The 24,984-nt window shown below is 42.2% G+C and overlaps 1 protein-coding gene across 5 annotated transcripts in view; it reads left to right on the top strand.

Moving 5' to 3' along the window:
• SUMF1 (sulfatase modifying factor 1) overlaps positions 1-24,984 on the top strand; it is a 74,941-nt gene that overhangs the window by 13,245 nt on the left and 36,712 nt on the right. For all 5 annotated transcript variants that reach the window (XM_048859281.2, XM_048859289.2, XM_048859288.2 and 2 more), the window contains 5 exons: positions 1,393-1,467; positions 18,714-18,796; positions 21,149-21,271; positions 22,277-22,391; positions 23,635-23,748. In XM_048859281.2, coding sequence (XP_048715238.2) covers positions 1,393-1,467; positions 18,714-18,796; positions 21,149-21,271; positions 22,277-22,391; positions 23,635-23,748 — 510 coding nt within the window. The remainder of the gene's footprint in view (positions 1-1,392; positions 1,468-18,713; positions 18,797-21,148; positions 21,272-22,276; positions 22,392-23,634; positions 23,749-24,984) is intronic.

Raw genomic sequence — 24,984 nt, 5'->3', positions numbered from 1 at the left:
ACCCTGGCACAAGGCCACTTTGTACATGGGATTTGGAAAAATATATTCAGAACTAGAGTAAACAGCACTGAATCTACAAGCTCTTGAGAAGCAGCTGAACTGTTGTCTATAAAAACATTTGTCTATAAAAACAATGCATAACTGATTTATCTCGGGTAAACATAATACTAGCTTAATGAGTTTATCTTCTTGAGCAAAAGGCTAACTTGGTCTCCAGTATAGCCAGTAGTGATTATTTTCTGTAGCTTTCTGTTTATGCACAGGTAGCAATCTTCAGATGCTCATAAATCCTGTTAAATCAAAACTAACTTTTTTTCAACAAGCTAAGGAATTAGTCCTCAGTGAAGACCTCTGTCAAGATCAAACTTCAGGCACTCTAGTTTGAGCACTGTCCCTGGAAAAAGCAGCTGGAAATTCTTCAGATGCGAAAGGGATGGAGGAAAAGAGATTTTTTTTTTTTCTTCCTTCCTTGTTGCTAAATCAAATGGCTGAAGGGATTTTGTCCAAACTCTGCACAATCTGGATTTTGAGTGGTGAACGTACAGGAATCTTTAGTCCCAAAATTGACTCTTTCAGAAAGTTATTAGAATGTGGAAACAAGGTTACAATGGTTTGCAACCTTGACTACAGTGGGCATAGCTGGGTGGCCTGTTTTGATAAACTCAAGCAATGAAGTAGAAAGACAGTTGTTGGCTACCAATAACCTGTTTTGGCTCTCCTCATAAACCAAACCAGGTACTAAAATACTTTTTGCTGTGCTGGTGGACCTCATGTATTGTGAGTTAGCGAAATGGCTAATCACTGTTGTTTTTCCTTCTGAAAATGAGGTGGCTTTATAGAATGTTAAGATAAATGGGTTAAATTAATAGTCTTCTATGGGTTTTGTGCCAACACCTAAGTATGTGGAGTCAGTAAGCATTGAAAAGGAGTAAACCATGCCACTTAATTATTTTCGTATGACTTCCAAAGGAAAGGAAGGTTAATGGAATAGATTCCTTACTATTAATATTGTGTACATTCCAGTATTGCTTTTTAAAAGCAAATCAGGACAATTAAAAAGCTTTCCAATTAATAGATGTAGAAATGGTTGCAGGACTTCTTAGAGCTGTCATCTGTTCCACTAATTCAGTCAGTCTGCACTTTAGATCAGTGACTGTTAAAGAACAATTATATCCCTGGGTAATTTGGCCTTTCATCCACTGTTCTTCTGCTCAGTATATTGTTTGCTTTAAAGCAAACTCCAAATTCCTATTAGAAAGAATTAAATTAAGTCTATTATCTCCTTAATGGTCCCACTTGATGCTTTCTTATGCTGGCATTTTAGGGGTAAAACACTTCCAGTGGACTCCTACGATCTGCTTGAATTTGGTATATATATTTTTTTCCTTCTAGGCGGAGAAATTTGGAGACTCCTTTGTATTTGAGGGTATGTTGAGCGAACAAGTGAAGACTGAAATCCAGCAAGCAGTGAGTAATGTGGTTTACAACTGGTAGAGAGCCTGACTAGTGACCACAAAGAGGGATGCTTTAAGACTTGAGGCAATAGTATTAATAATAGTATTGTGCTGTGTACCCTAATCCATTTACAAGAATATTGGGATCTGCCATGAGGATTTGGATTTAAGTAAGACAAAGAGGAGAATAATAGGCTTTGAGGGTTAGGTAGTACGGAGGGTAAGTAGTGTGCTACTCTGTCACCTCCAGTGACCTGAGCTTCAAATTGGGAATAAGTGATTCCTTAAAAATGCATGTGGCTTGGTCTCCAGTTCCAACTGCCCCCAGTGCTCCGATCAGTATCGGCATAAGACTGGACTAAATGGTGACTTGACAAGATTATTAGTTGTATTGAGGCTGTGCCTAGGAGCCCAGTCGTGGAGTAGGACCCCATGTGCAAGACATTGTACAAAGAACAGAAAGGTGGTCCCTGCCTAAAGTGCTTGTAGTCTAATATATTACAGTACCTGCCCACGCTTTCCTGGCTCAAGCCCCATTTATCAGAAATAAAGTGGATTGGAGAGAAGCCTAAAGTTACTGATTGAAGGGAATGGTTAAAAATTAATCCACATACTTAAAATAGGCCTTCCTGTGACAAAGGGCCTTTCTCTAGATTTTAGGTCATAGAGGAATATGTGCTAGTCAGTGGGACAGACAATGGGAATTCTTATGTTTTGTTCCTAGATCTGCTGTGAATAAATCAGTTCACCTTTTTGGGCCTCAGTTTGCCCACCTGTAAAAAGGATAATACCTACCATCAGGTGTTGTAAGGGTTACCTCATGTCTAAAAAGTGTGCGGCAATCCTCTGGAGAAGATCAAGTGGTGGTCAGTGATTTTAAATAACTAGCACCTTTTAAAAAAATAAAATAAAATCAAGGACGCCCTAAAAATGAGCAATATAGAACTTAGCAAAGTGGACTTTCTCTGCAGAAACAAAACCCTTCTACAAGTGGCTTGCTACCCCTCCTCCCCCGCACCCCCAAAAGAGAGGCATATTACTGCAGTGTTCTGGTGCTGCATAGATGATTGCAACCTTTCCTCTCTGCTTAAGGTGGAGCAGTTTCCCCCCTTAGCAGCATAGCACTAAGAGGAGCAGCAGAGTATTAAATTTCCCTTAAACATCTGCATAGGGTACCACGTGAGCGGGTTTTAGATCTTTATTTTGGCAGACTGTTGAAGACACATGATTTGGTATTTTAACACTTAACCTTCACAAAAGTGATTCATCTTACAAAGTGCATAGTGTGCTTTTAGGGGAAAATGCTATGCCCAGGAGCAAGGACCTTGTACAGAGCACTACAGAAATGCTAACACTAGGTAAAATTAAACACTGCACGCTTTTACTTGCCATATGAAGAACCAAAACCTATAAATGAAAAGGAGAGCTTATGAGGCTTTTCAGCTACAGTTTGAAAACTCCATCTCATAGCAGATGTGAATCTGATGGGTTGCAAATGGCATAATAGCAGTTTGTTCCATCATTCTTGAAACTGAAGGATATCCTATGCTTTTTGTTGTTAACTAAAACAAGGAAAGAAATATGATCGGAGTAGGGCTGTTAGGTGTCTTGTAATGCAGTGCCAGAGCTTGGGAATTGTGGGGTATTAGACCATATTGAATTTTAATAAAGTTTAAAAAAACACAAAACACCTAAAGCTTCCAGTACTGATGTGTGCAAATGCTGAAGGTGGAAGAAATACAGTCACTGGATCCCATTTAGGATCGCTTGTATGCCTGGGAATGTAAAATCTGGCAGGGAATGTTCCAGAGTTGTGTGCAATCCACACTGGCCTTCTGGTGCTGTGCTGCAGAAATCTACAAAGCAGGTTGTGGTTAAGCAAACCAACCTCATTCTATAGTATTTTAAAGTGAGTGCTTTTGTAGCCTAGCCTTAGTCTTTCGTATAAACAAATACTGTGTATCTGGGAGCTGCTTGCCTTGATGTTGTATCCAAACTGTCGAGTATTGGCCACAATGCTAATAGAAGCAGAGTTGTGCTGAAGAACTGGCATGGAGCCCAAACTGGTCCTCTCTGCTGCTTCCCCACATGGATTTTCCGTATTTGGTTAGAGTAACTTTTAGAGGACTGTCCTTTTGTTTTTCAGTATTTATTATTAGGATGTCTTCTAAGTCACTGGCATGCAGAACATCCTCGGGTTAGGCATGGAAAAAGATATTGTGCTGATTACACTGGCAGGCTGCCCAGGGGAGCAGTGACTGGCCTTCCTTGTGGTTTGGCATTTTTTAAGCCGCTGTTAATAGTTTAGACAAAAGTATACCCTAAAATGTGTGGGGTCTAGAAAATAAAAAGTGGAAAAGCAACTTTTGATCTTCTCTTCCCCCACAACCTTCAAATCAGCTGCACAGTAGGGAATCCAGCTTTAAACAGGTGATTTTCATTTGTGTGATCAGGATTTATCGATTTCCATAAAGGAGACTATAGTAGCAGTGATAGTGACTTATTAGTATGACAGTGACACCCTTCCAAGATCAAGGCCCCATTGTGCTAGATTCTGCTCCAATACAGGTGAGAGACTGTCCCTGCTCCAGGAGCAAAAGTGAGAGAGGGAACAGTCACAGACAGATGACTTGTGGGTTATACAGTGGGTCAGTGGCAGAGTCGGGAATAGAACCTAGGTCTCAAGTTCCAGTCCAACTCTCTATCCATTGGACCATGCTTGAAATTGTGGACTTTTGGTTTAGAGTAGGATATTTCCTGTGAGGCCTTGGTTGTGTTGCTGCAAGAAAGTAAAGAAAATGTCTGTAGTTTTGAACAAGCACTGTATGTGGGTTGGGAGGAGGAGGAGCATCTTCTTACATTTGCCTAAACAAAGACTTGCAACAGGAGTGCTGGAATGATTTGTATAGTGGGGGTGCAACAGTCACTGAACCAAACTGTAAACCCTGTATATAATGGAAACCACTTCAAGCTGGGGGGGCAGCAGCACTCCCATCACACCTAGTTCCAGCACCTATGACTTGCATGTATGCAGCTAGAAAAGAGTTACATTGGTGTAGACAGAGAATTAGCCTGCCTGGAGAATATCCTAAATGGGTGATTCACTCAGAAGGGATGGGCATGTCTTTTAGTACTTCATTGGCATTGAGCCTATAGAAGTAGCTTATAAGAAAATTGTTTTACTGTATCACTAGGTCTGTAGTGTTCAGTTTGGAGTGGTTTTGTTTTGTTCGATATCCAAGTGAGACAGAGATTGACAGTGAATAATTCAGAGGTTCCCAGTCACCCCCAATAAGCTTTGAGTCTGGTTTAAGTCACTGAGGAGTGGGGAAGCTAATAGAGGTGGCAAGGAAATGTGTACTGTGGTCTTGTTGTGGTGAAGTAGCTCTATTTCTTGCAGCAGAAGTGACTGATCTGATAGTGCTGGAGTTGCTGGCCCTCTATTCAAATTGGATATCGACCCCTTGGTGGTCTTGCTGGTTACCTTAGATGCTGGATTTCCATGTAGTGTAGATTTTTCTGAAATCAGTACTGGTCCCTCCAAAGGACCCATCAGTTGGCAGAGCACGATAGGCGTTGGATCCTTCCCTGCAGAGAATGGAGGGAATTATCATGGGCTGCCCATGCAATTGGCATCCACGCAGTGTGCTGGGCTAGAAAATGTCTGCACCTACAGGTGCACTGTCCTTACCAAATGTAATCCCATTGCTTGCACACCATAGTGAAATGAGTTTGTGTCTAGAGTCCATCATGTCTTCACAATTGATGTAGTTGTGACAGCACCTGAGTAAAAATAACAGCACCTGAAAGCCCAGGTTTCTGAGTGTGGCTGGAAAGAACTGCAGGGTTCTTGGGGCTGGAGGGGCGTAAAATAAAAGATGCAGTTAAGGGGTGTGATCTTATAATTTCACTCGAATAAAACTTAAACATACATAAAAACAAGCTGAACTTGCTAAACAGCAATCTATTCAGAAATAAGGTAAGCTTCTAAATAAAGCACAGAAAGGACTTCTAAGTGGCATGAGTTCATGGGTCACCACAATCAATAATCAGGAAGATGACAGAGTTAAAAAGGCTTGTTTCATGTCTTTGCAGAAGTGGGTCAGCTGATGTGTTCAGCATGTGTAGTACAGTACATGAGCTTTGGAGCCACAAGTATCTCCTGTGGATGCTGCTAACGTCCCTGTAAATCACACAGTGTATAATGCATCCTGAAGGTGGATATGCTAGAGGGAACCCCTTGCCACCAAACTGAAGGGGAAGCTGGAGTGAACATAGAGCACAATACCAGACCTAAGGGACCCTGGCCTGATCCACTAGAGAAAAGTGTCAGTTTTTTGTTTCTGAGAGTTTGGCTTTTTTTGGTGTGGCAAGTCCTCAGGCAATAAAAGTGAGGTGTGAATGTAGTGAGAAAATTCTTCAGGGAGTTATGTTCTTGTGGCAGCATTGGTATGGCATAAAACACCTAAATGAGACCAAAGATAGATGTCAAACCCAATGGTGTTTGACTGTCTGACACGGAGAGGTTATTTGCCTAGCTCAGTGATCAGAGAATCCAAAAGAAAAGGACTCTGGAAGCACGCAGGCAATCCTCATAATATGGAGCAGGTGGCCATGTGCTAAAGGATAGCTCATATTTTAAAAAGGCAGCTCTGGAAAAGTGCATGTAGATCAGATATGGCTAAGATGACTTGGCACAAGCTAGCGAACCAGCTCAGAAGATGGGATAACTTAGCAGTCAAAACATTGGGTTTGGATTTCCTGGAGATCAAGGGTCAAACCCTGACTTGAGTCCTCTAAGTGGTTTTCGCATAACTCCTTTACATAATAAAGGAGCAGATCCAAAATAGAAGAGTGTTGTAGGTCATAATATAGGTGGTTTGTTATGGTTAATTGGGGTCTTGAATGATGGGAGGTGTTGTAACTCATAACTGAGATACAGTGGCGGAGTATGAGAGCTTAGTACTACAGTAGTTGTGGTGGTTGTTCGGGATAGAGGTCTCTTGGCAGAGCAGCATGGGGGGATGTTTGCATGGTGCTATTACTCCACTCCTGGATCGTTTTTAACAAATGTACATTAGAACAAGTAAGCTCAAGGATTGTCTCTGCTCAGTGGCAAAATACTAAGGTATACTTGACAGTAAAGAGCTTGGCAAGCTGTTAAGAGAAAAATGCACAAGCTTTCAGCTCTTTGTGCAGCTGCCGTGAAGAAAGTAACAAGGATGACACCTTGTATTCCCCTCTCAATACAATGTAAATCAAAGGGTTCCTAAATATATTCACTGGAAAGAAGTGGGAGCTTGTCATTCCAGGTCTGGGGAAGATAAACTCTGACATCTTGATTTTTTTATTTTTTTTTTTTTTTATTTTTTTGCTTTTGGGTCAGAAGAAAACTTGTGACTCAGTTGCAGAACAAGGGAGCTATACAATGTTAAACGTATGGATTTGTATGCTTTCCATTTCTTCTAGGAGGCATTTAATGTTCGGTCTGGAAATGTCTGTGGACTGATAACTGCAAACTGGGATTATCTTGTCACTAGGAGTAAAAAATAATATCCAGGTGGATTTTTATTGTGAATGTTGCCCTCTGTGAATCAGGTTTTAGACCATCAAACTCTATTTCCCCCCCCACCCCCCCTTGGTATACAAACCTGTTCAATATTATTATAAGTTAAGATAGTTCTAATCTTAGAAGTGCCTCTTGTGGATCAAGGCCCTGTTGTGCTAGACACTGTGTGAACATAACAAAAATCCGTATTCTCTTCCCTGAAGAATTAGAATCTAAATTTAGGATGAGACTAATGGGGAGGACAAGGTAATAATTAAACAATTGTTTGTATAATAAGCAGCAGTCCTTACATTGAAGCATTCTTGGGTGTTGCGATCGGGCTCATTGTGGAAGCTGCCTGTATTTTATTATTATTTATATGTTTGTTTGTGTTTGCTATATGGTTACAAGGGATGCTTTAAAGATAATGCGGGTGTCAATCTCTTTGAAGTTTTAGCTCCACCATGCTGAATCCCTACTCATAACCTCAGGATCTGGAAAAAAAGAGGCTGGAAACTGTGAACAAAGAAGTTTGTTTGGGTGTGATAAATTGAGGGTCTGTGATGTGCAGGGGGAGAGATGGGGTCTGTGGAGAATCAGACTGAATTCCAGACCCAGAAGCGGGGTGGAGGGGGAAGGCAGCTGAGCAGGCCTGCCTGAGTTTTAGGTATGTACAGACTGTTGATTGTGTTAAACCCTTTTCTCTTGGTAGGCTGTGTTCCTACTGTCGAGATTAAACAATACTTTGCTTTGAAAAGATGGTTCTGGGATAAGGGGAGTCTTGCAGGGCAGCTGAATCTAGTCAGGCCTGCTGAGCAGTCACAGTTGGTTTCAGGAGGCTGTAGCCTAAGAGGGGAAATTGCTGGATTCTGTCCCAGAGGTGACGTGCTTGGAGGTACCAGAGAGAGGAGGGTCAAAGATGAGTTTTAAGGAGGACAGTTTAGTGCCTTTGCAGGGTTGGGGATTTTTTTGTTTTTGATTTGTTGTTTTTTTCTGTGTTTGGCAGATATCATACGTTCTAGATGAGGTCACTAAACCATGGGTTACTTAAATGTTGTGTCCTATAGGACATTCTCTGTTGCATTTACGCTTCTGGGATACTTTTGGAATTCGTAGTCTACTAGTTGCAGAATATTGAAACATTTAGAGCTGTCTACTGATACAAGATGACAATACCACTGATTCTTTTTTCTATAGAAATGGTAGGATTATGATGTTAATCGGTTGCAGGATGACTCTGACTACTTCAGTCACAGTCAGCAGCACACCGTGTATCTGTACTGCATGGGATTGTGGATGACCAGGGATTGCTGAACCACAGGAAAAATAGAAACCCATAGGTCTTTCTGGAGTTCCGTATATGTTGCCAAAGAGCAAGCAAAGAGCAGCACGCTTCAAATGCACCCAGCAAGCTCAGGGGCAAATTGCAGAGCAAAAATGTAGTAGTCTTGCCAATGCTCCTGCTGCTGTTGCTGAAAGAGAAGCCTTTTGTTGGTTGCAAAGTTAACCCAAAAAACTTCCTGACCACCAGAACTTGATTGGTTCATTGCAGTGTGAACTTTGTCTGCTTTTCTCGGAGCTGCACACCTGCTCTGTATATGAATAATACAGCACAGTTTATGCTTCTGTGAAGGAAAAGGTCCCTACGTCAAAGTAAAATTTTGGTTTTACTTCAAGAGATTTTTCTTAAATTCTATTAGTTTTGAAGTCTCATGATTTTCAGTCTGTTTTGGGGCCTGTAAAAGGGCCCTTTTCTAAGCTTTACTCCAGTGTTAAAGGCTGGAAACTTACTTATTTACTTGTAAGTGAAAGCTGAGCTTCTCATGCAGTCAGAGGACTTCAGGTGCTGGGGCTTTGAGAAAAACAATCAATATTGTGAGTTATGATAGAATTGCAAGAGCCAGCAACGCCGTAAGAGAGCGATCCGGTGGAAGAAAAAAGTTAGTGACTTTACCTTTCTAATTCACTAATTTGAATGTATTTAATTTCAGATTTGGTGGAGTTAGTTTTAAGAATGAGAATGAAATATAATTTATTTGTGTAATTATAGAGTGTTTGTTTCCAGCTCTTTGTGTTTGCAAAATATTCTGCAACAACGCAAGAATAACAATCACATCCGTAGATTGACTCTTTCAGGCCGCTACTGTGACAACCTTGGTATCTGTCAGAAGGGTGACTAGAAAAGGTCTCTTCTTTGTCTTGAGCCTTGATGCAATATTTAGTTTCACACTATTTACATTGTAATGTGTCTCTCTGCAGTCAGTTACATCTGTTTCAATTTAACGTGATTGTTGCTATGGAGATGGTGTGTTGAATAGAAATAGGTCATATCGGTGCCATTTTCAGTGTATTTATAGAAAAGAAAGGGCTAGCTGGGGAGAGGTCTGGCTCAAGTGAAGGGAGAAGGTGCATTTATCTGAAGACCTTTGTTTGATTTGGGTGGGGGCTTGTTTTAAATATAGGGACCACATGTACAACTGTAGCCTGTTAAAAATTCCCCAAGTCCTACAGGAAAGGAGGGGTGCATATGTATGTGTCAGAGAGACAGGACAGGATCTTTATGCTCAATGGAATACACCCTTTAGGTAAGGAAATCTCTTGCAGAACAGGTGAAATAATAATATTCCAGGGCTGTGTATCCTTAATCTCTCCATCTGAAAAGACGACTCAAGTCGGAGACAGCAAGCCTTGTCACTGCACTACATTAATCTATTTGAGACTCTGACCTGGGGCAGGACCTTGATGGGAGCTAATAGTAACCATTCAAATTGACCTACATATGGTAGCCACAGTGCAGTCTTAATAAACATTGATGCTAGCAGCCTGGACTGTGCGAGTGAAATTGAGCGCACAGTGGCTGCTACAATTACTGATGCCTATGAGAGATGAACCTTCCACGTTTGTGCAGAATGGCCTGAATATCTCATAGCCCAGTGGTTAGGCATGTATCTGTGAGGTGGCAGATCCCTGTTCAAATCCCTTCTACTCCTCAGGTGGAGGAGGGACTTGAACTAGGGCTGCCCCACATCTCAGGTGAGTACCCTAACCACTGGGGCAAAGAGAGATTCTGCCCGTCTCCTCTTCCCCCTATGCTCATGTATAGGGGCCTGATCTGGTAGGCAAGCTCTGAACATGCTTGCTGGGTCAGCAGGTGACTTAAAGAAGCACCTATCTTTCCTGCAGTTGATGCATAGCTCTGGGGCTGAGGGAGCCAGATGCCTGGCATGGGACTGCATTTTTTCCAAGGCCACCTCTTGTGCCGCCCCCCATGCAAAAACAGTGCAGGAGCCTAATGGCAAGAGAGGTTTGCAGCTGAGAATCCCAAGCAGAGAATCCCAACTCTGAGTGGGGTGGAGATGGAGCTTGGGACACATCTGTCTCCTATTGTTTAGCTTAGGGATTGGCAACCTTTGGCCTGCGACCCACCAGGGTAAGCTCCCTGGCAGGCAAGGCTGGTTTGTTTACCTGCCACGTCTGCAGGTTCGGCTGATCGTGGCTCCCACTAGCCGATGGGGGCTGTGGGAAGTGGCGGCCAGCACATTCCTTGGCCCACACCGCTTCCTGCAGCCCCCGTTAGCCTGGAGCAACGAACCGCAGCCGGTGGGAGCTGCAATCGGCTGAACCTGCGGACGCGGCAGGTAAACAAACTGGCTTGGCCTGCCAGGGGGCTGACCCTGCTGGGCCGTGTGCCGAGAGTTGCCGATCCCTGGTCTAGCTTAGGTGGGCCATTTCCTAGCATGTTGACTTTTGTGAATTCTATTCTGAGGTGCTTATCTCTCCCCATTCGTTGTATAGGGAGCCAAGGCACCTCAGTCAGGCTTCAGGAATCCCAGTGATTTTCTAGGTGCCTAATAGTTAGGCATGGCAATGCTCAGCATCACCACAGCTAAGCTGCTTTGTGAATCCAACCCAAAGTCTCTCTCTCAGGTTTTAGCACAATGATTTAAATACTTTCCAATTCAAAAAAAGGAGCTTAGATGCTGGCATCCAAATGAGATTGAACCATGAACTCCATGTAGCCTCATGGGATGGTTTGTGGAAGATGAATTCAGCTAGAGCAGGGATGGCTGAGCTGCATGTGGCTCTTCACAGTAAAACTGCGGCTCGCGGAGTGGCCCCTTCCCCGCTCCCCCATTCTCCACCTAGCAGACTGGCGTGAGCCAGGGAAGGGAGACTTGGCCTCGCACCCTGTGGCAGGGTTAGAGGTTTCTGCCAGAGACTGGTGCCTGCTGGGGTGGGGGGGGGCACAATTTGAAAGGTTTAGCCCCCCCTCCACTGCCCCTCAGCAGCTTGAGTCATGTCCCCCCAGGTATGTCCAGCCTCTAACCCAGAGGCCCATCCCTGCAGCTCCCAGGTTTTTTCACTGCCTCTCCTCACAGCTGCAGCTCCCAGCTTGCAGGCTCCAGCAGCTGCTGTGCAGGGAGGGGGCCCAGCAGTACCAGGCGACTGAACAGGGCCTGCAAATCTTGGCAAAAATCCCACACGTCGCCTTTGGCTACTGCCCAGCGGGGAGGGAGGTCTTTGGGCTTCAGCAGGAGCAGGGCTGAAGCTGCAAGCCCTGGCAGGCCTGCTCTAGGTCTTGAACTTCTGAAGATTGTTATATGCGACTTGGAGGGTCAGTAAGTTTAACCATCCCTGAACTAGAATTTGGGGTGAAATGAAAAATTCAGCCTCACTTGCAAACTGATCTACAGAACAGATTCAAGAACCAAGTCCTGAGAAATGAGATTTCAGAAGCCAAACCTCGGTTACTCAGTTACGTGTTACTATCCATAAAGCAATTTACCAGATTTTATTTGAAGGGATGCTATCAGCCAAAATTTGGGGCAAATGCGTTTTCTAAAACTGTTACAAACCCAAGACAAATAAAAATGTTTTCATGATCATTTAAAGAAACCCAAGGGAAATGTTTGTTTTTCAAACAAACCTTTCCCCTGCAATGTTTCCAGCCCTGGCAGTACAGCACTTCTTCTAATCCCTAACCTGTCTAAGCAGAATGGATCACTAGACAATATTTTCGGCAAAGGCCAGAATAATCTGCTGGCTTTTGCTGACTTGTCCCACGGAAGTCAGTGAGGCTATTGGTGGAATAAGGGAATCACAGACTGTTCTGGAAAAGTAAGTAGGACTCTGAGAAATTTCATTTTTAATTGAAGGTGGCAGTAGCTGACTACGCCTCAGTTCCGCAAATTGCTTCATGGATGTGGGAGAACTTGTAGGAGTGAGTTTGTTTTTAATGATTCTCCTTGCAGTATGATTAAATTGTGTCCTCCTGTCTGCACAATTTCATGAGAGGAGTGTACTGTAGCCCTCACTGTGGTTTCTTAGAGATTTTAGTTCTACAGCAGAGACTATGGGGAATGTAAATATTCAGGTGATTGAACCAACCATATAAAGTATTCTACTGTTGAGCCTTTCTAAAACAACATCCTTATAGTTATAAAAATAGTTGTCCTGTTTTCAGAGCTGTTATCCACTTAAACTGCTTGAACAAACATTTCAATAAAAGTGACTTTTCTTAGACTTTATTTTATTTTTTGAAGAAAGAATAATTTTGCTAATAGAGAACCTGTGGTCTATATTGCAGATTAAAGAGTGTATCAAAGTGGAATGGTTGATATCTTATTTAATTATCCCTTCTGGACCTACTGTTCAGAAGCATATGTTCTGTTTTTGCAGACTGAATCTGTCACCCAGTCTATGGAACATGTCTAGATCTGAAGCATGAGAATGTCAGGCATTATGAAAGCAATTAAGCTCCTTAGTGGTATGAGAAGGTTTGCAGTATTAAATGATGGGGGTTGTAGATCCTCATGGTGGACATCATGGTGTCTTTTGAAAACAGGTCCCCGGTGTTCCACAAGGCCCAAGCTCGGAAGGTGTTGAAATACACCCTGCTGGCTCACATGCTAAGAGCCCAGGGCTATGAGGTCCAGATCCGCACCCTACTCGTGGGAGCCTTGGGCGTGTGGGACCCCCACAATGAGCCGGTGCCGAGAGCATGCGGAGTCGGTCGGCACTACGACCAGCTCATGAGATGGCTCATGGTGTCCGACATCATCAGGTGGTTCAGAGACATTTGCATGGAGCACATCATGGGAGACCATCAATACTAGGACAAGTAAACAAAACCGCTGGTCAGGGAAATAACCCACTTCCTCCCTTCCCTGACGAACCAAGGGACACGCCCCACCCATGTACCTATTCGCTACACCAACACTGACTTGGCTCTAAATACATTATATGGGTGGCATATCCGAGATCACTTATTCACTGACTCTTTAAAAAGCTCCCACACCCCAATCTTGGTCTATGCTGGTTATGTACTATGTATGCATCTTGTGAACCTTATAACCGAAACTTGTAATCTCTCGTAACTCAAGCCTGACCCCAGATGTACAGTACCTTCCTCCTTAACTTGTGTACATTTGATTTTAAACATTAGCTTTAATACAATTTTTGTCTGTTCTCTTATCAAATTAGCCTTTGTGCTGATTAGAGTTAGAGCAATTCAAAGCATTCTGAGAAGTTTGAAATGCATGTAACTTTTTTCTTTTTGGAAAGAGAAGTGCAATGCATATTAGTTGATAATGTCAATAAATGATTGACTTAATTGTCATTTGGAAACTAATCTGGAGGTTGTGGTATACCTAGTCTATAACTGTTACCCTGTTTGAATACTTCATCTGTGTATCTTCTGAAAATCTGATTGTTTGCAAAAACTGGCTGCCCTTTGGTGTTCAGTTCAGCACAACCAGAAACAGAAGAGAGACGTGCAGTGCTTTCGTGTGGAGAGACTTTTTCTTCTTTCTCTGTTGCCATACACCATTCAGATTGAAAGCATGTGTTCGCTATTTGTGCACAAGGAAATGCTTCTTAGTCACTTGCAAGTTTTTGTTTTGGATAAGGATACAACAGTCCACTACAGACTTCATCTTTTTAAATCTAGCAGTTTCTTAAAAAAAAAAAAAGTCACAGTATGCGCTTTTCAGTTCCTGTGAAACTACGGAAGAGATCTCAGTAAGGTTCTGTCAAGTTCTCTTGGCACGTGAATGTCCCTTTAACTTTCAGCAACCACCAGCTCTCAAATGGAGATAGTTGGGCTTCAATCTTCTATACTATGCGTCAGAGATCCCAAATTTAGGAGACAAGGAGAAAATGCAAGAAAGTTGCATACAATCAGTCTTTTAGCTTAAATGTAGTCTGTAGCATGGGTTCTCAGACTCTGGTACTGGTGACCCCTTTCACACAGCAAGCCTCTGAGTGCGACCCTCCCCCCCTTATAAATTAAAAACACTTTTTAAAATGAATTTAACACCCTATAAATGCTGGAGGCAAAGCGGGGTTTGGGGTGGAGGATGACCTCTTGTGATCCCCCCCCCATGTAATAACCTCATGACCCCCTGAGGGGTCCCAACCCCCAGTTTGAGAACCCCTGGTCTATAGTGTCAGTTTTGGAATTCACTCATCTGATACTAGTAAATGAAACTACAGCCAGTCTGTGCTGGGGAAAGTGAGCTGGCGGTCTAAAGTGGAGGGTTTTCCTCCAATTGGGATCATTGGAATCCTCCATAAGGGAGTCACGAAGTTTAGTGAGAGGCTGAGTGTGCTATTACACTTCTCAGAAAGGGCAGGCCTCTGACTGAGAACAGCACTAGCATGCCTGAGCTGCACTAGTGTGTCTGCTTCCTTTTTGTAGTTGTCAGACTGGGAGACGAGCACAAGCTCTTTGAGAGTTGTGATTGCCTTCTGGGGTATGCATAACAGGCCAAATTTAAATGGAACCCCACTCTGTGAGATAGAAAGCTTTGGTCTCCAGGCTGCTGAGAACCATCCTGGTCTCCTGCACTTAATGCAGACATCTTCTATTCCAGCATTTTGAAGGAAAGTGTTTCAGGCACCTGTGTGTGACCACTTCCTGTCCACAGAGAGTTCTAGGCTTCTCTCTCTGCCTGGAATTCGACCATGCTTCTGAGGCAGTGATTCTCAAATTTATTTTGATCGTGTAGTAGTTTACACCCCCCATCCTCCTGCCATACAAGTACATATAACGATAAAAAAAAAAATCAACATGCAACTCTCATTAAATATTAAAAACAGGAAGGCACTGATCCAAACAGAGCCAACAGTCTGTTGTAATAAGAGCAAAAGCAAAATGGCAATTGTGGTCAATGCTTACAACTAAATCCCTGTTGTAACAAAGGGATTAACGTACAGTGCAAGTTTAACAAATTCATCACAATGCACAGCAGCATCTGAGGACTTGATATGTCTGGAGAAAAGAGCTTTGCTAGTTATTCATTGCTGTGGGTAAAATGTGCACAGTAAGTCCTCCCCCAAAGCTTCTCATGCCCCCCAGAATACATTCCATGCCCCCCCCGGGGGGCCTATCCCCAAGTTTGAGAACATCTGTTCTAGGGGTTCAAGTGCTCTTATGCACAACTCAAGAATATTCCAAGGTTCCTCACTGGAGAGGTTCTGTCGTGTGGTGGGTTGATCTCAGGGCTGGAAGTCAGCAAATCCCAGTTCTGCCACTGACTTATTATATGGTTTAGGGCAAGATCTTTAGCCATGAACCTTGGGCTCAAACCCCACTTTTAGCTGGGGAAAACGATGTTGCAAGTTTTTGTGAGGATTCATTTTTCTGGTGGTCTTGCAAGTGTAAGCAGTGTACTTTTGCAATGTATTAACCACTTCCTTTTGTCAGACTGCCGTTTATTCCCTCTTCTGAAATTTCCATTTAAGCAATGCTGAGGAAGGGTCAGAACCATAGAGCACATACGGTTGAAACATTTAACATTTTCAAATACCTTTCCCTCCTCACTGCTAATCCCTATGGGTGCAAGTAGCATAAATGGCATCATGCTTCTCCAGGGAAGCTGCTGCTAGCTTTCAGATTGTACTGGTTCAGGCTGCTCATCCACCTAGTCCAGTACCTTGTCTCTGAGTGGGGGCTGTAGCACATCCTTCGCAGGAAGTAACCCCAAGATGGGCAATTCTAGAATAACCTGTTCATAAGGGAAGTTTCTCATTATTACTACCTAGGCCTTATATAGCGCTTTTCATTAGTAGATCTAAGAGAGCTTCACAAAGATCAGTATCATTATCTGAAACTAAGGAACAAAGTTTCAGAGTAGTAGCCGTGTTAGTCTGTGTCAGCAAAAAGAACGAGAAGTACTTGTGGCACCTTGGAGACTAACAAATTTATTTGGACATAAGTTTCGTGGGCTAAAGCCCACTTCATCAGATGCATGCAGTGGAAAGATAGAAGGGGAGGGCTTCTGAACACCAATAGCAGTCACCTTCAGCCCCCAACTAAAACCTCTCCAGCGCATCATCAAGGATCTACAATCTATCCTGAAGGACGATCCCTCACTCTCACAGATCTTGGGAGACAGGCCAGTCCTTGATTACAGACAGCCCCCCAGCCTGAAGCAAATACTCACCAGCAACCACACAACAAAAACACTAACCCAGGAACCTATCCTTGCAACAAAGACTATTGCCAACTCTGTCCACATATCTATTCAAGGGACACCATCATAGGACTGAATCACATCAGCCACACCGTCAGAGGCTTGTAAACCTGCACATCTACCAATGTGATATATGCCATCATGTGCCAGCAATGCCCCTCTGCCATGTACATTGGCCAAACTGGACTGTCTCTACGCAAAAAAAAAAAATGGACACAAATCAGACATCAAGAATTATAACATTCAAAAATCAGTTGGAGAACACTTTAACCTCCCTGGTCACTCAATCACAGACCTTAAAGTGGCAATTCTTCAACAAAAAAACTTCAGAAACAGACTCCAATGAGAAATTGCAGAACTGGAATTAATTTGCAAACTGGACACCATTAAATTAGGCTTGAATAAAGACTGGGAGTGGATGGGTTATTGCATATTTCCCCATGCTAATTTTCCCCCTACTGTTACTCACATCTTCTTGTCAACTGTTTGAAATGGGCCATCCTGATTGTCATTACAAAAGTTTTTTTTCTCTTGCTGATAATAGCCCACCTTAATTGATTGATTGGTCTCATTAGAGTTGGTATGGCAACACCCATTTTTTCATGTTCTGTGTATGGGTGTGTGTATATCTATCTATCTTCCAACTGTGTTTTCCACTGCAAGTATCTGATGAAGTGGACTTTAGCCCATGAAAGCTTATGCCCAGATAAATTTGTTAGTCTCTAAGGTGCCACAAGTACTCCTCGTTCTTTTTTTTTTTTTTTTTTAAGGAACAAAGGTGAAGTGACTTGATCAAGGTCATCCAAGAGGCCAGTGGCAGAATAGAACCTGTTTCCTGAGCCCCAGTCCTATGCTCTATCCACTGGCTGTACTGCCTTCGTTTAACCTAGGCAGTTGGTGGTTGCTTACATACGAAAGCACTGAGAGTTTTACATCATGATTTTCCTTATCCTAGTTAATATAACTGTGGATGTTCTTGTTCATATGCATATGTAATCTTTCTCTGAAAGCCTACTATGCCAACCCATTTTGGGGCAGGTCTGGGTTATTTCACTTAGCTCTTCCACTTGTACTTCCTGTGACCTAAACAGACATTACCTTTTTCCTCAACTTGCCACAAGGTGCTTTCATTGAAGTAGGCAGCAATAGTTTATATGTAAACTGTAATACAACTCTTCTGTATGTATTGTTCATAGCTGTTTTTGAAGTAAGAACGATGTTATGATCCTTAAACTATAACTACAGAAACAACTTACCATTCTGTTTAGAGAAACATTGCACACTAATGCAGTCATGAAGTGTTTGTATTTGGCAAAGTAATGCCAATCTTAAAAACAGTTCCAAGATATTAAAATTGAGATTATTTTTGTGGTTCGTCTGTCTCCACCTACTGGAAGTTGATAGCAAATACTGCAGATCCAGACTAGTGAGTTTAATTAACTGGAAAGAAAATGACAAGTGTGCTAAATGGAAGTCTTGACCTTAATTGGCGGAAGTCCTCAGGGTGTTGTTTAATATTCCCAAAAATACTGATTCTAGAGTTAGAAGCTGCCAGACTAAACTGGTGAACAAGTTAAAAATAAACTCTTTAGCCATAGCAGGGACAGGATATAACATTGCACAGCACTGCAAAGAGATTGCTGTGATGCTTAGTTGAAATCTGATTTACCAGCATGATGTGCTCAAAAAAGTCTAAAATAGTCTATAAGACAACCTGGGTAAGCTTCACAAATAGTTTCAGGATGCAAAAATTACAGCTGGAAATTGGTGAGAAGACAGAGCTGTCAGACATGAATAGCCTGCTCAAGGTTGTATTTTCAGGAAGCGAGCTATAGTTCATAACATCAGAGACTTGGGAAAACATTGGGCTTCTCTCAATCCCTTCAAAATCTGAAGCAGGTCAATATTAGTGAAAAGCAGTCATTAAAAGAACTTTGCAGATTCAGTCACTTCATTTTCCCCTCTGCTATTCTCCATAGTTTATTATTCCATACTTGCCCTGGCTTTTGTTTGGTCATTAACGCTGTAGACTAAACATATGGCTCTCAGTTGGTTAGAGATGATCTTCCACACAGTGGGTTTGGAGGCAGTAGACAGGTTTCTGAGCTGTGAACTTAAAAATTAGGTGTAGTCACTTCTTCACTGTTGTCACTTGGATGTTTCCCAGAATAGCCTGTGACTGGGAATTTAGAAGACCTACAACATTCTTCTTGATTCTACTTGGCCTGTTTTCAGGTTGCAGCTGCTCCCTGGTGGATGCCTGTTAAAGGAGCTAATTGGAGGCAACCTGAGGGACCAGATTCTAATATCTCAAAGAGGTGAGCCAGACATGACCTTTCAGTTTTAACTGTGGTATTTACTTTGTGTCTGTACAAATTCAACGCGGATGGTGGGAGGCATGGTTTGAGACGGGCTTCTTGCTGTGCTCTTTCTATTGCTTCTCAGTGTATAGACAGTATTTTTTTCCTGTTGCATATAATATTGTAATTGGGACTGCTTGAGCATTTGCTCTAGTTAAAGCATTAGCACTTGAAAGAACTAATAACCTCTGTCACGGTTAGATAAAATACACTAGCTGGGCACGTTGTATTGATTTGAAGCTTGATTGGACTTTAGGTGTCCAATCAAGGTGTCTGGGACCTGCCAACCTGAGAGAGCACTGTGGCTGAGATCAGCAGAGGATGCTCTGGATTAATTTATGTCTTCCCAACCCTGCTGCACCCCTTTCATTATAAAAGAGTTGCATGTAAGGTATCCCCTGAGTGTGCTCCATGGTTCAGAAATTCAGAGGCCATCTGTCTTATAGAGAACGGCTCAGGATGTTGGGGGTGGGGGAGGAATACAATTTTCAAAACTGCCTAAGCAATTTAGGACCCTAATTCTCACTGAAAGTCAATGGGACTTAAATGACTTAGGAGGGTAGGCCCTTCTATATGTTTTATCCATGGGTTTGTTGCAGTGAGGGAAATGAGGGCACATTCTTCAGTGATGATTTTTGTGTAATGCTGCAGAGTGATACACTTATGTAGTTGTAAATCTTGTTGTTAAGGAGCTTATGTTTGGTGTCCTTATGTATTGTTAAAGAAATGATGATGAAACAGATGATGATAATCAATAACTTCATATTAAGAGCATGTTAAGTTTCAGTCTCTCACTGATGTATTTAGGGTTATTTAAAAAAAAAAGCAGATTTTTTTTTTTTAGCCTATGTCTGGTAGAAGCTGATGTATTGAATCCCTTAAGGATGGGGCCACATATCTTTAACATCAGTTGATGGCTGGTGCACATCATCTGCTCTCGAAGGGAGAATAAAGAGAAATTATCTGAAGCAAAAATAGAGGCAGTGGTATCAAGAGACAAGAAAAAAATAATGAAGAGAGATTTAGGTCATAGCAGTTAACGGCTTTGGAAATGTGCTCTCTGAGCCTTACATTTTGTATGAGTTGGTTGTGAGCCTGGCCTAGTATAATGATCTTTATCTAACCCTTTCTTCAAACTTCCCATCACACAGAAATAGTCTAAAAGGTAGAGAAAGAAACAAAGAATGAATATTAGTGGGAGACTGGGAGACGTGAACTAGTGAAAGTGGGAAAAGTGAAAGACCAATAGCTAATACAGTGAGTCGGAAGCCTTGAGCATTCAACTCTTGTACCAGAAGCCCCTACTAGCAGGGTGGTAGCTCACTCCGCTAGAGTGTTTTGGCAGAAGAGGAGGGGCGGGGCAGGGGTATTGTGGCCAGGATAAATGAGACCTTCCGTCTCAGAGGGCTGAAACAGTCCCTTTTGGGTAGGAGGGGCTGGGAATGTGTGAGCAAGAGGGTATGGGGATTAAAACAGGGAAAACATGGAAGTCATTTGTAAAAGTTTGCAGTAAAAATTCCTGCTTCCGTTCCCAAATTACTGCAGCTCCAAAATGAGGCTAAGTGAGGTGTTGGCCAGTATTCCCTCCTGCCATTACTCCCCCCCCCGCCCCCCCCCCACCAAAAGTAAATTTCTTTAACAGATTTGAGGAGGGGAGGGAAAGAAAATAGAGAATTAAAATTAATAGCAAAACTGATATAAAAATAACCTAACTCTACAAACCTAAACTGTGCCCCATCCAGAGGCTGCTCTTCCTCTGACTCTGTCTTCTAATGAGTTACAGCATACCCTTAAAACTATTGTGGAAATGTGGCCTAACGCTGCCGCCTCAAAGGGCTTTTGGCCTGATCCTGTGAGGTGCTGATAAGCTATGTTCTCACTGAAGCCAGTGGGGGTAGTTAGTAGCTACTAGTTCTACAGACCCCACTCTAAATTGAGTCTGGGTGAGGACACAAATGGATATGACAGAGGAAATGCAAGAGTGAACTGGATCTGTGGGTAGAGTGCATAGCTGTGATGCATCATGTTATGTACAAATTCCTTCTCCTTCCCCCAGTTCCTTATTCTGACTCTTGCTGCTCTTGATTAATGCCTTGCTCTGGTATTTACTTCAGTAATTTCTTTGCTGTAAAACTAACCTCTGCACCCTGTTCAGACATAACTGAAGTCTTGCATGAAGGATAGAAACATTCCATGTACAGTCTTAAATCATGACCACCTGGTCTGAGGGGGGTTTCATAAGGTGCTTGCACTCTTGAGGCTGGTTGACCATGCTGATGTCCTCTTTCTGTGTCTTTTGTTGCTTATCAGAATGGATCACCCAGTTCTTCATGTCTCCTGGAATGATGCTGTAGCGTATTGCACGTGGGCGGGAAAACGATTACCCACAGAAGCTGAATGGGAGTACAGCTGTCGAGGAGGCCTCGAGAATAGGTACTTACCTGTCAAGATTCTTCCCTTGTGAATGTATAAGATTCTGATATCTCACCATGCAGAGAAAAGCACTGTTTATTTTCCTTAACATTTTTCTTGCACAGGTACATGCATTTGCAGTAAATGTAACACTACTTTATTTTGTACAGCATCCTTTGTGTAAAGTGTATCCCAGAAAATGCTTCAGTCATCCATATAAGGTTGGAATTAAATAATAACTAAGAGACAAAGTGCAACAAGACTGAGATTGAGATGTAGGAATGCTGTTGTAGGTGACGGGAGGTGTGGTGTAGAAGGCTCTTGCTGCCCCTCCCAAAATTGGTCAAAGAGTCAGAGAAAGCCAGTTTGAGATGAACAAAAGGACTGGGCTGGGGAGTAGAGAAAATGAGAGCTCAAGTAGTCATAATTCCTTTCATTGCACAGACACTACTGGGTTCATATGTCAGTCATTTTGTATATCCTAAACCTAAAACATTATCTCATAGAACAGCAGATCGTGCTGCGGAGCTTCAGTTGCAATATGAGAACCATCATCCCTTTTAAGGCTTATTAAACATTGTGGGTTTATACAGATGGAGTTGGAACACGGATTGTATATATTCTATATGTCCGGCTTCTCAGATGTAAACTATGTAAAGAATATTTACTTGGTAATTTTTCTTATTGTATCTCCAATTAAAAAAAACAACTGACAAAGATGGGAGTTGGGTTTAATTTTCTAGGATCAACTCTACTTAAAATAGTTTAACTTTTTTTATAGCAGTAGTGCTACCTAGTCAGATGACCATATAAGTCCAAAACATTGACCAAGCACTTGCATTCCTCAGAGTATTTTTGTGTACCTGACATGAACTAGATCGGCAGTTTTTTATTGATGAATCTATTCAAAATAGCTCTTTGAGACTGGTAGCAGTCCTCTCCCTTCCACTTTTTCCCTCCTGTTGCCTCTAACTCTAAAGGTTAGCCATATTTCTGATAGCTTGTGTCTTGTGTTTCTTCCAACAGACTTTTCCCATGGGGCAATAAGCTTCAGCCAAAAGGTCAGTACTATGCCAATACCTGGCAGGGAGAGTTCCCCATAAACAATACTGGAGAGGATGGATACAAAGGCACTGCGCCAGTAAGTGTGTCAGAGTACATTCAGCTAAACTAACCCTCTTCGAATTGAGGGGTACGCCCAGTGTGATGGGTAATGGGGTTTTTCAATAGGTGTCGGCCACTGGAAGGACACTTCTCGCAGCTTCAGCTTTTCAAGCTACAAGATGTTTAATTCCAGCCATGGGTGTTACAGGGGAAAAGGCTCTTTTTAAGGTTGCCATCTTGCAGAGTTCTCACCAATCTTAAAATGGAGAAAGGCACTATATATTTATTTCTACAAAGTGTGAAATGGAGGCTAAAAATAACTTTCATTTAACTTTTTAGATTCACTAAAGTTTGCTATGTTTCTGCTTTAATGCTTTCAGGATGATGAGTTTGGCATAGCTTGCCCTGTATAAACAAAATGGTTTTTGACCTAGTGGGGTCTTTGACGAGCATTCTGAGTAAATACTCAGTTTCATGACCTCTGGAATCGTGTTTTTTCAGTTTATTGGGAAAGATGTGAACTTCCATTTATAAAGGTTAGGAGTATCTCACCGCAAGAAAGCCATCAAGTTTTTAATGCTTACAAGGGAAATGCATGCTGTAGTCTTTTTAAATATGTAGACTTCTGTGAATGCTAGTTTATTTAAGAGAAGTGGTAACTAGAAGGGAAGTCAGCACAAGCAGAAGTTGAGAGACCTTCTCCATTCTCTTGGTGGGAAATCTGGCATTCACAAATGGAGATGTAAACTAGTCTTACAATGATCCACTGGAATCTAATTCCCATTAATGCAAAGTGCAGTTATGTTTGTATGTTGATTAGAAAATATCCCAGCATCTGCTCAGAGCTGCTAGTTGGAATTTATTGTCTTGTAATTAAATCACTGCCTCTAGCAATAGCAGGGTCAGCAAGAAGATAATTTATGGTTTAACAATCGTACCTGTAAGTGTTGGGGGAGGAAACCTTGAGAATATGTTGTCATTGTCCACAAAAATGATGATTTGTATTGTTGTTTAAAAAGAAAACAAAGGTTTTCAGAGTTCGGCCCTTTTGGAGTTACAATACTGAACCCTTGTCTCTGAGTATAAATCCTGATTAAAAGAGCTTTCTTGTTCCTGAGCCTCTGTATTTCTGCATATAACTCCCTAGTTTCCGATTCAAAGATCTGAGAGCAGGAACATCTAGTCAGTGGATTTTTTACCTTTTGGTCATCAGGAGTTAAATGCTATTTCATGCCAGAAGACTGTAATAAAATGATCTTTCAACATTATCTGCAATCCAGGTTACAGCATTTCCTCCAAATGGCTATGGCTTATACAACATAGTGGGAAATGCCTGGGAGTGGACATCTGACTGGTGGGCTGTTCATCATTCTGAAGGAGAAACTCACAACCCAGTGAGTATTTTTTAATATCAGATGTGCTGTGACGTGCCTTTTTGCGACTCTGCTTTATCTCCAATCAAAGCCCCTAGCTCCCCACACCATGCCATGCATGGGTTTGGCCAGGTTCTGGTGAGTCAGGCTGTATTGCCTCTGCATGTTGTTACTTTCTACAGTGACATTGTAGCATTTTCTAATCTGTGTGACGACGACGTCAATTCTACAGATCCATCCGAGGTCTGGGAATTGAATCATTTTACCCTAGCGTCAGTCTTAGTGCTTATAAGACTTACTAGTGCTGCAGAATTACTAAAAACAATGACTGCCTGGTTACCCCAAGAGGGTGTAAGATGTAACAGAACTGCATAGAAAAATGTGTGTTCCAAGAAAGTGGCACAACTCATTGCACTGGTGGTTGCAAATCATAGTTTACAACTTATGTTTGTAGATTGATATATTAAAACACTGTCTCATTTCATGGTTTAAGATGTATTGAGTCCTGGATGTACCGGTTGAGTCAAATATAAAATGTAGTTTTGGAAGGAGAAGTAGCTTCCACATAGTCAGGATACTAATTTGGAATGGATGAGTTATTCCTTTTCTTTGGTAGTCTTTTATAAGAATTAGCTTTGCCACCTTTTTGTGGGGGCCTCTCTGTCTGACTGCTTTTGTGCTGTGGATTCCTCTTCCAGTCTCTCTCAGCAGACTCAAGTTCCAACATTATACCTTGATTTCTCCTCTGATCAAGGGGAGCTAAACCTAGGAAGTGAACTGCAGTACTCTCCTCCTGACAAACGTTCAAAACTGCAATATATGGTAATTATTATGATCTCCCTTAGTTGCCGCTTGACATAGTCACAGCCCTTTCTCATAGCACAGTAACTGCTGGCAGCATGAGCAAGTCATAATTTCTGCTTCTCGGTAGATTGTACAGATCCTTGTGTCCTGCCGTTTTCAAGAAAAGAATGTTGCCAGCCAAGAGAAGTCAGACTCATTCCAGAGTATAGGGCTCACTGTTGCCTTCCATAGTATCCAGGAGGCAGCTTTTTTGGTTGCATATGCCAAACCCCCCTAACAAATAACAATCATGCTATTCAATACAGGTTGTTTGTCATTGGATAAAAGACAGAAGGTGGCCTAATCTTCTTCCTTGTGTTATGCATGTTTAACTTTTACTGAGGCATTTTTAAACCTTCAGTTTTTCTTGCTTGATATTAATTTGAGTACTCTTAAACTATTCTGGTATTGCTG

Source organism: Caretta caretta, chromosome 7, assembly GCF_965140235.1.
Source record: "Caretta caretta isolate rCarCar2 chromosome 7, rCarCar1.hap1, whole genome shotgun sequence".
Classification (NCBI taxonomy): Eukaryota; Metazoa; Chordata; order Testudines; family Cheloniidae; genus Caretta; species Caretta caretta.
The sequence above is the reverse complement of the archived record's forward strand: the minus strand, read 5'-3'. Positions and strand labels throughout refer to the sequence as shown.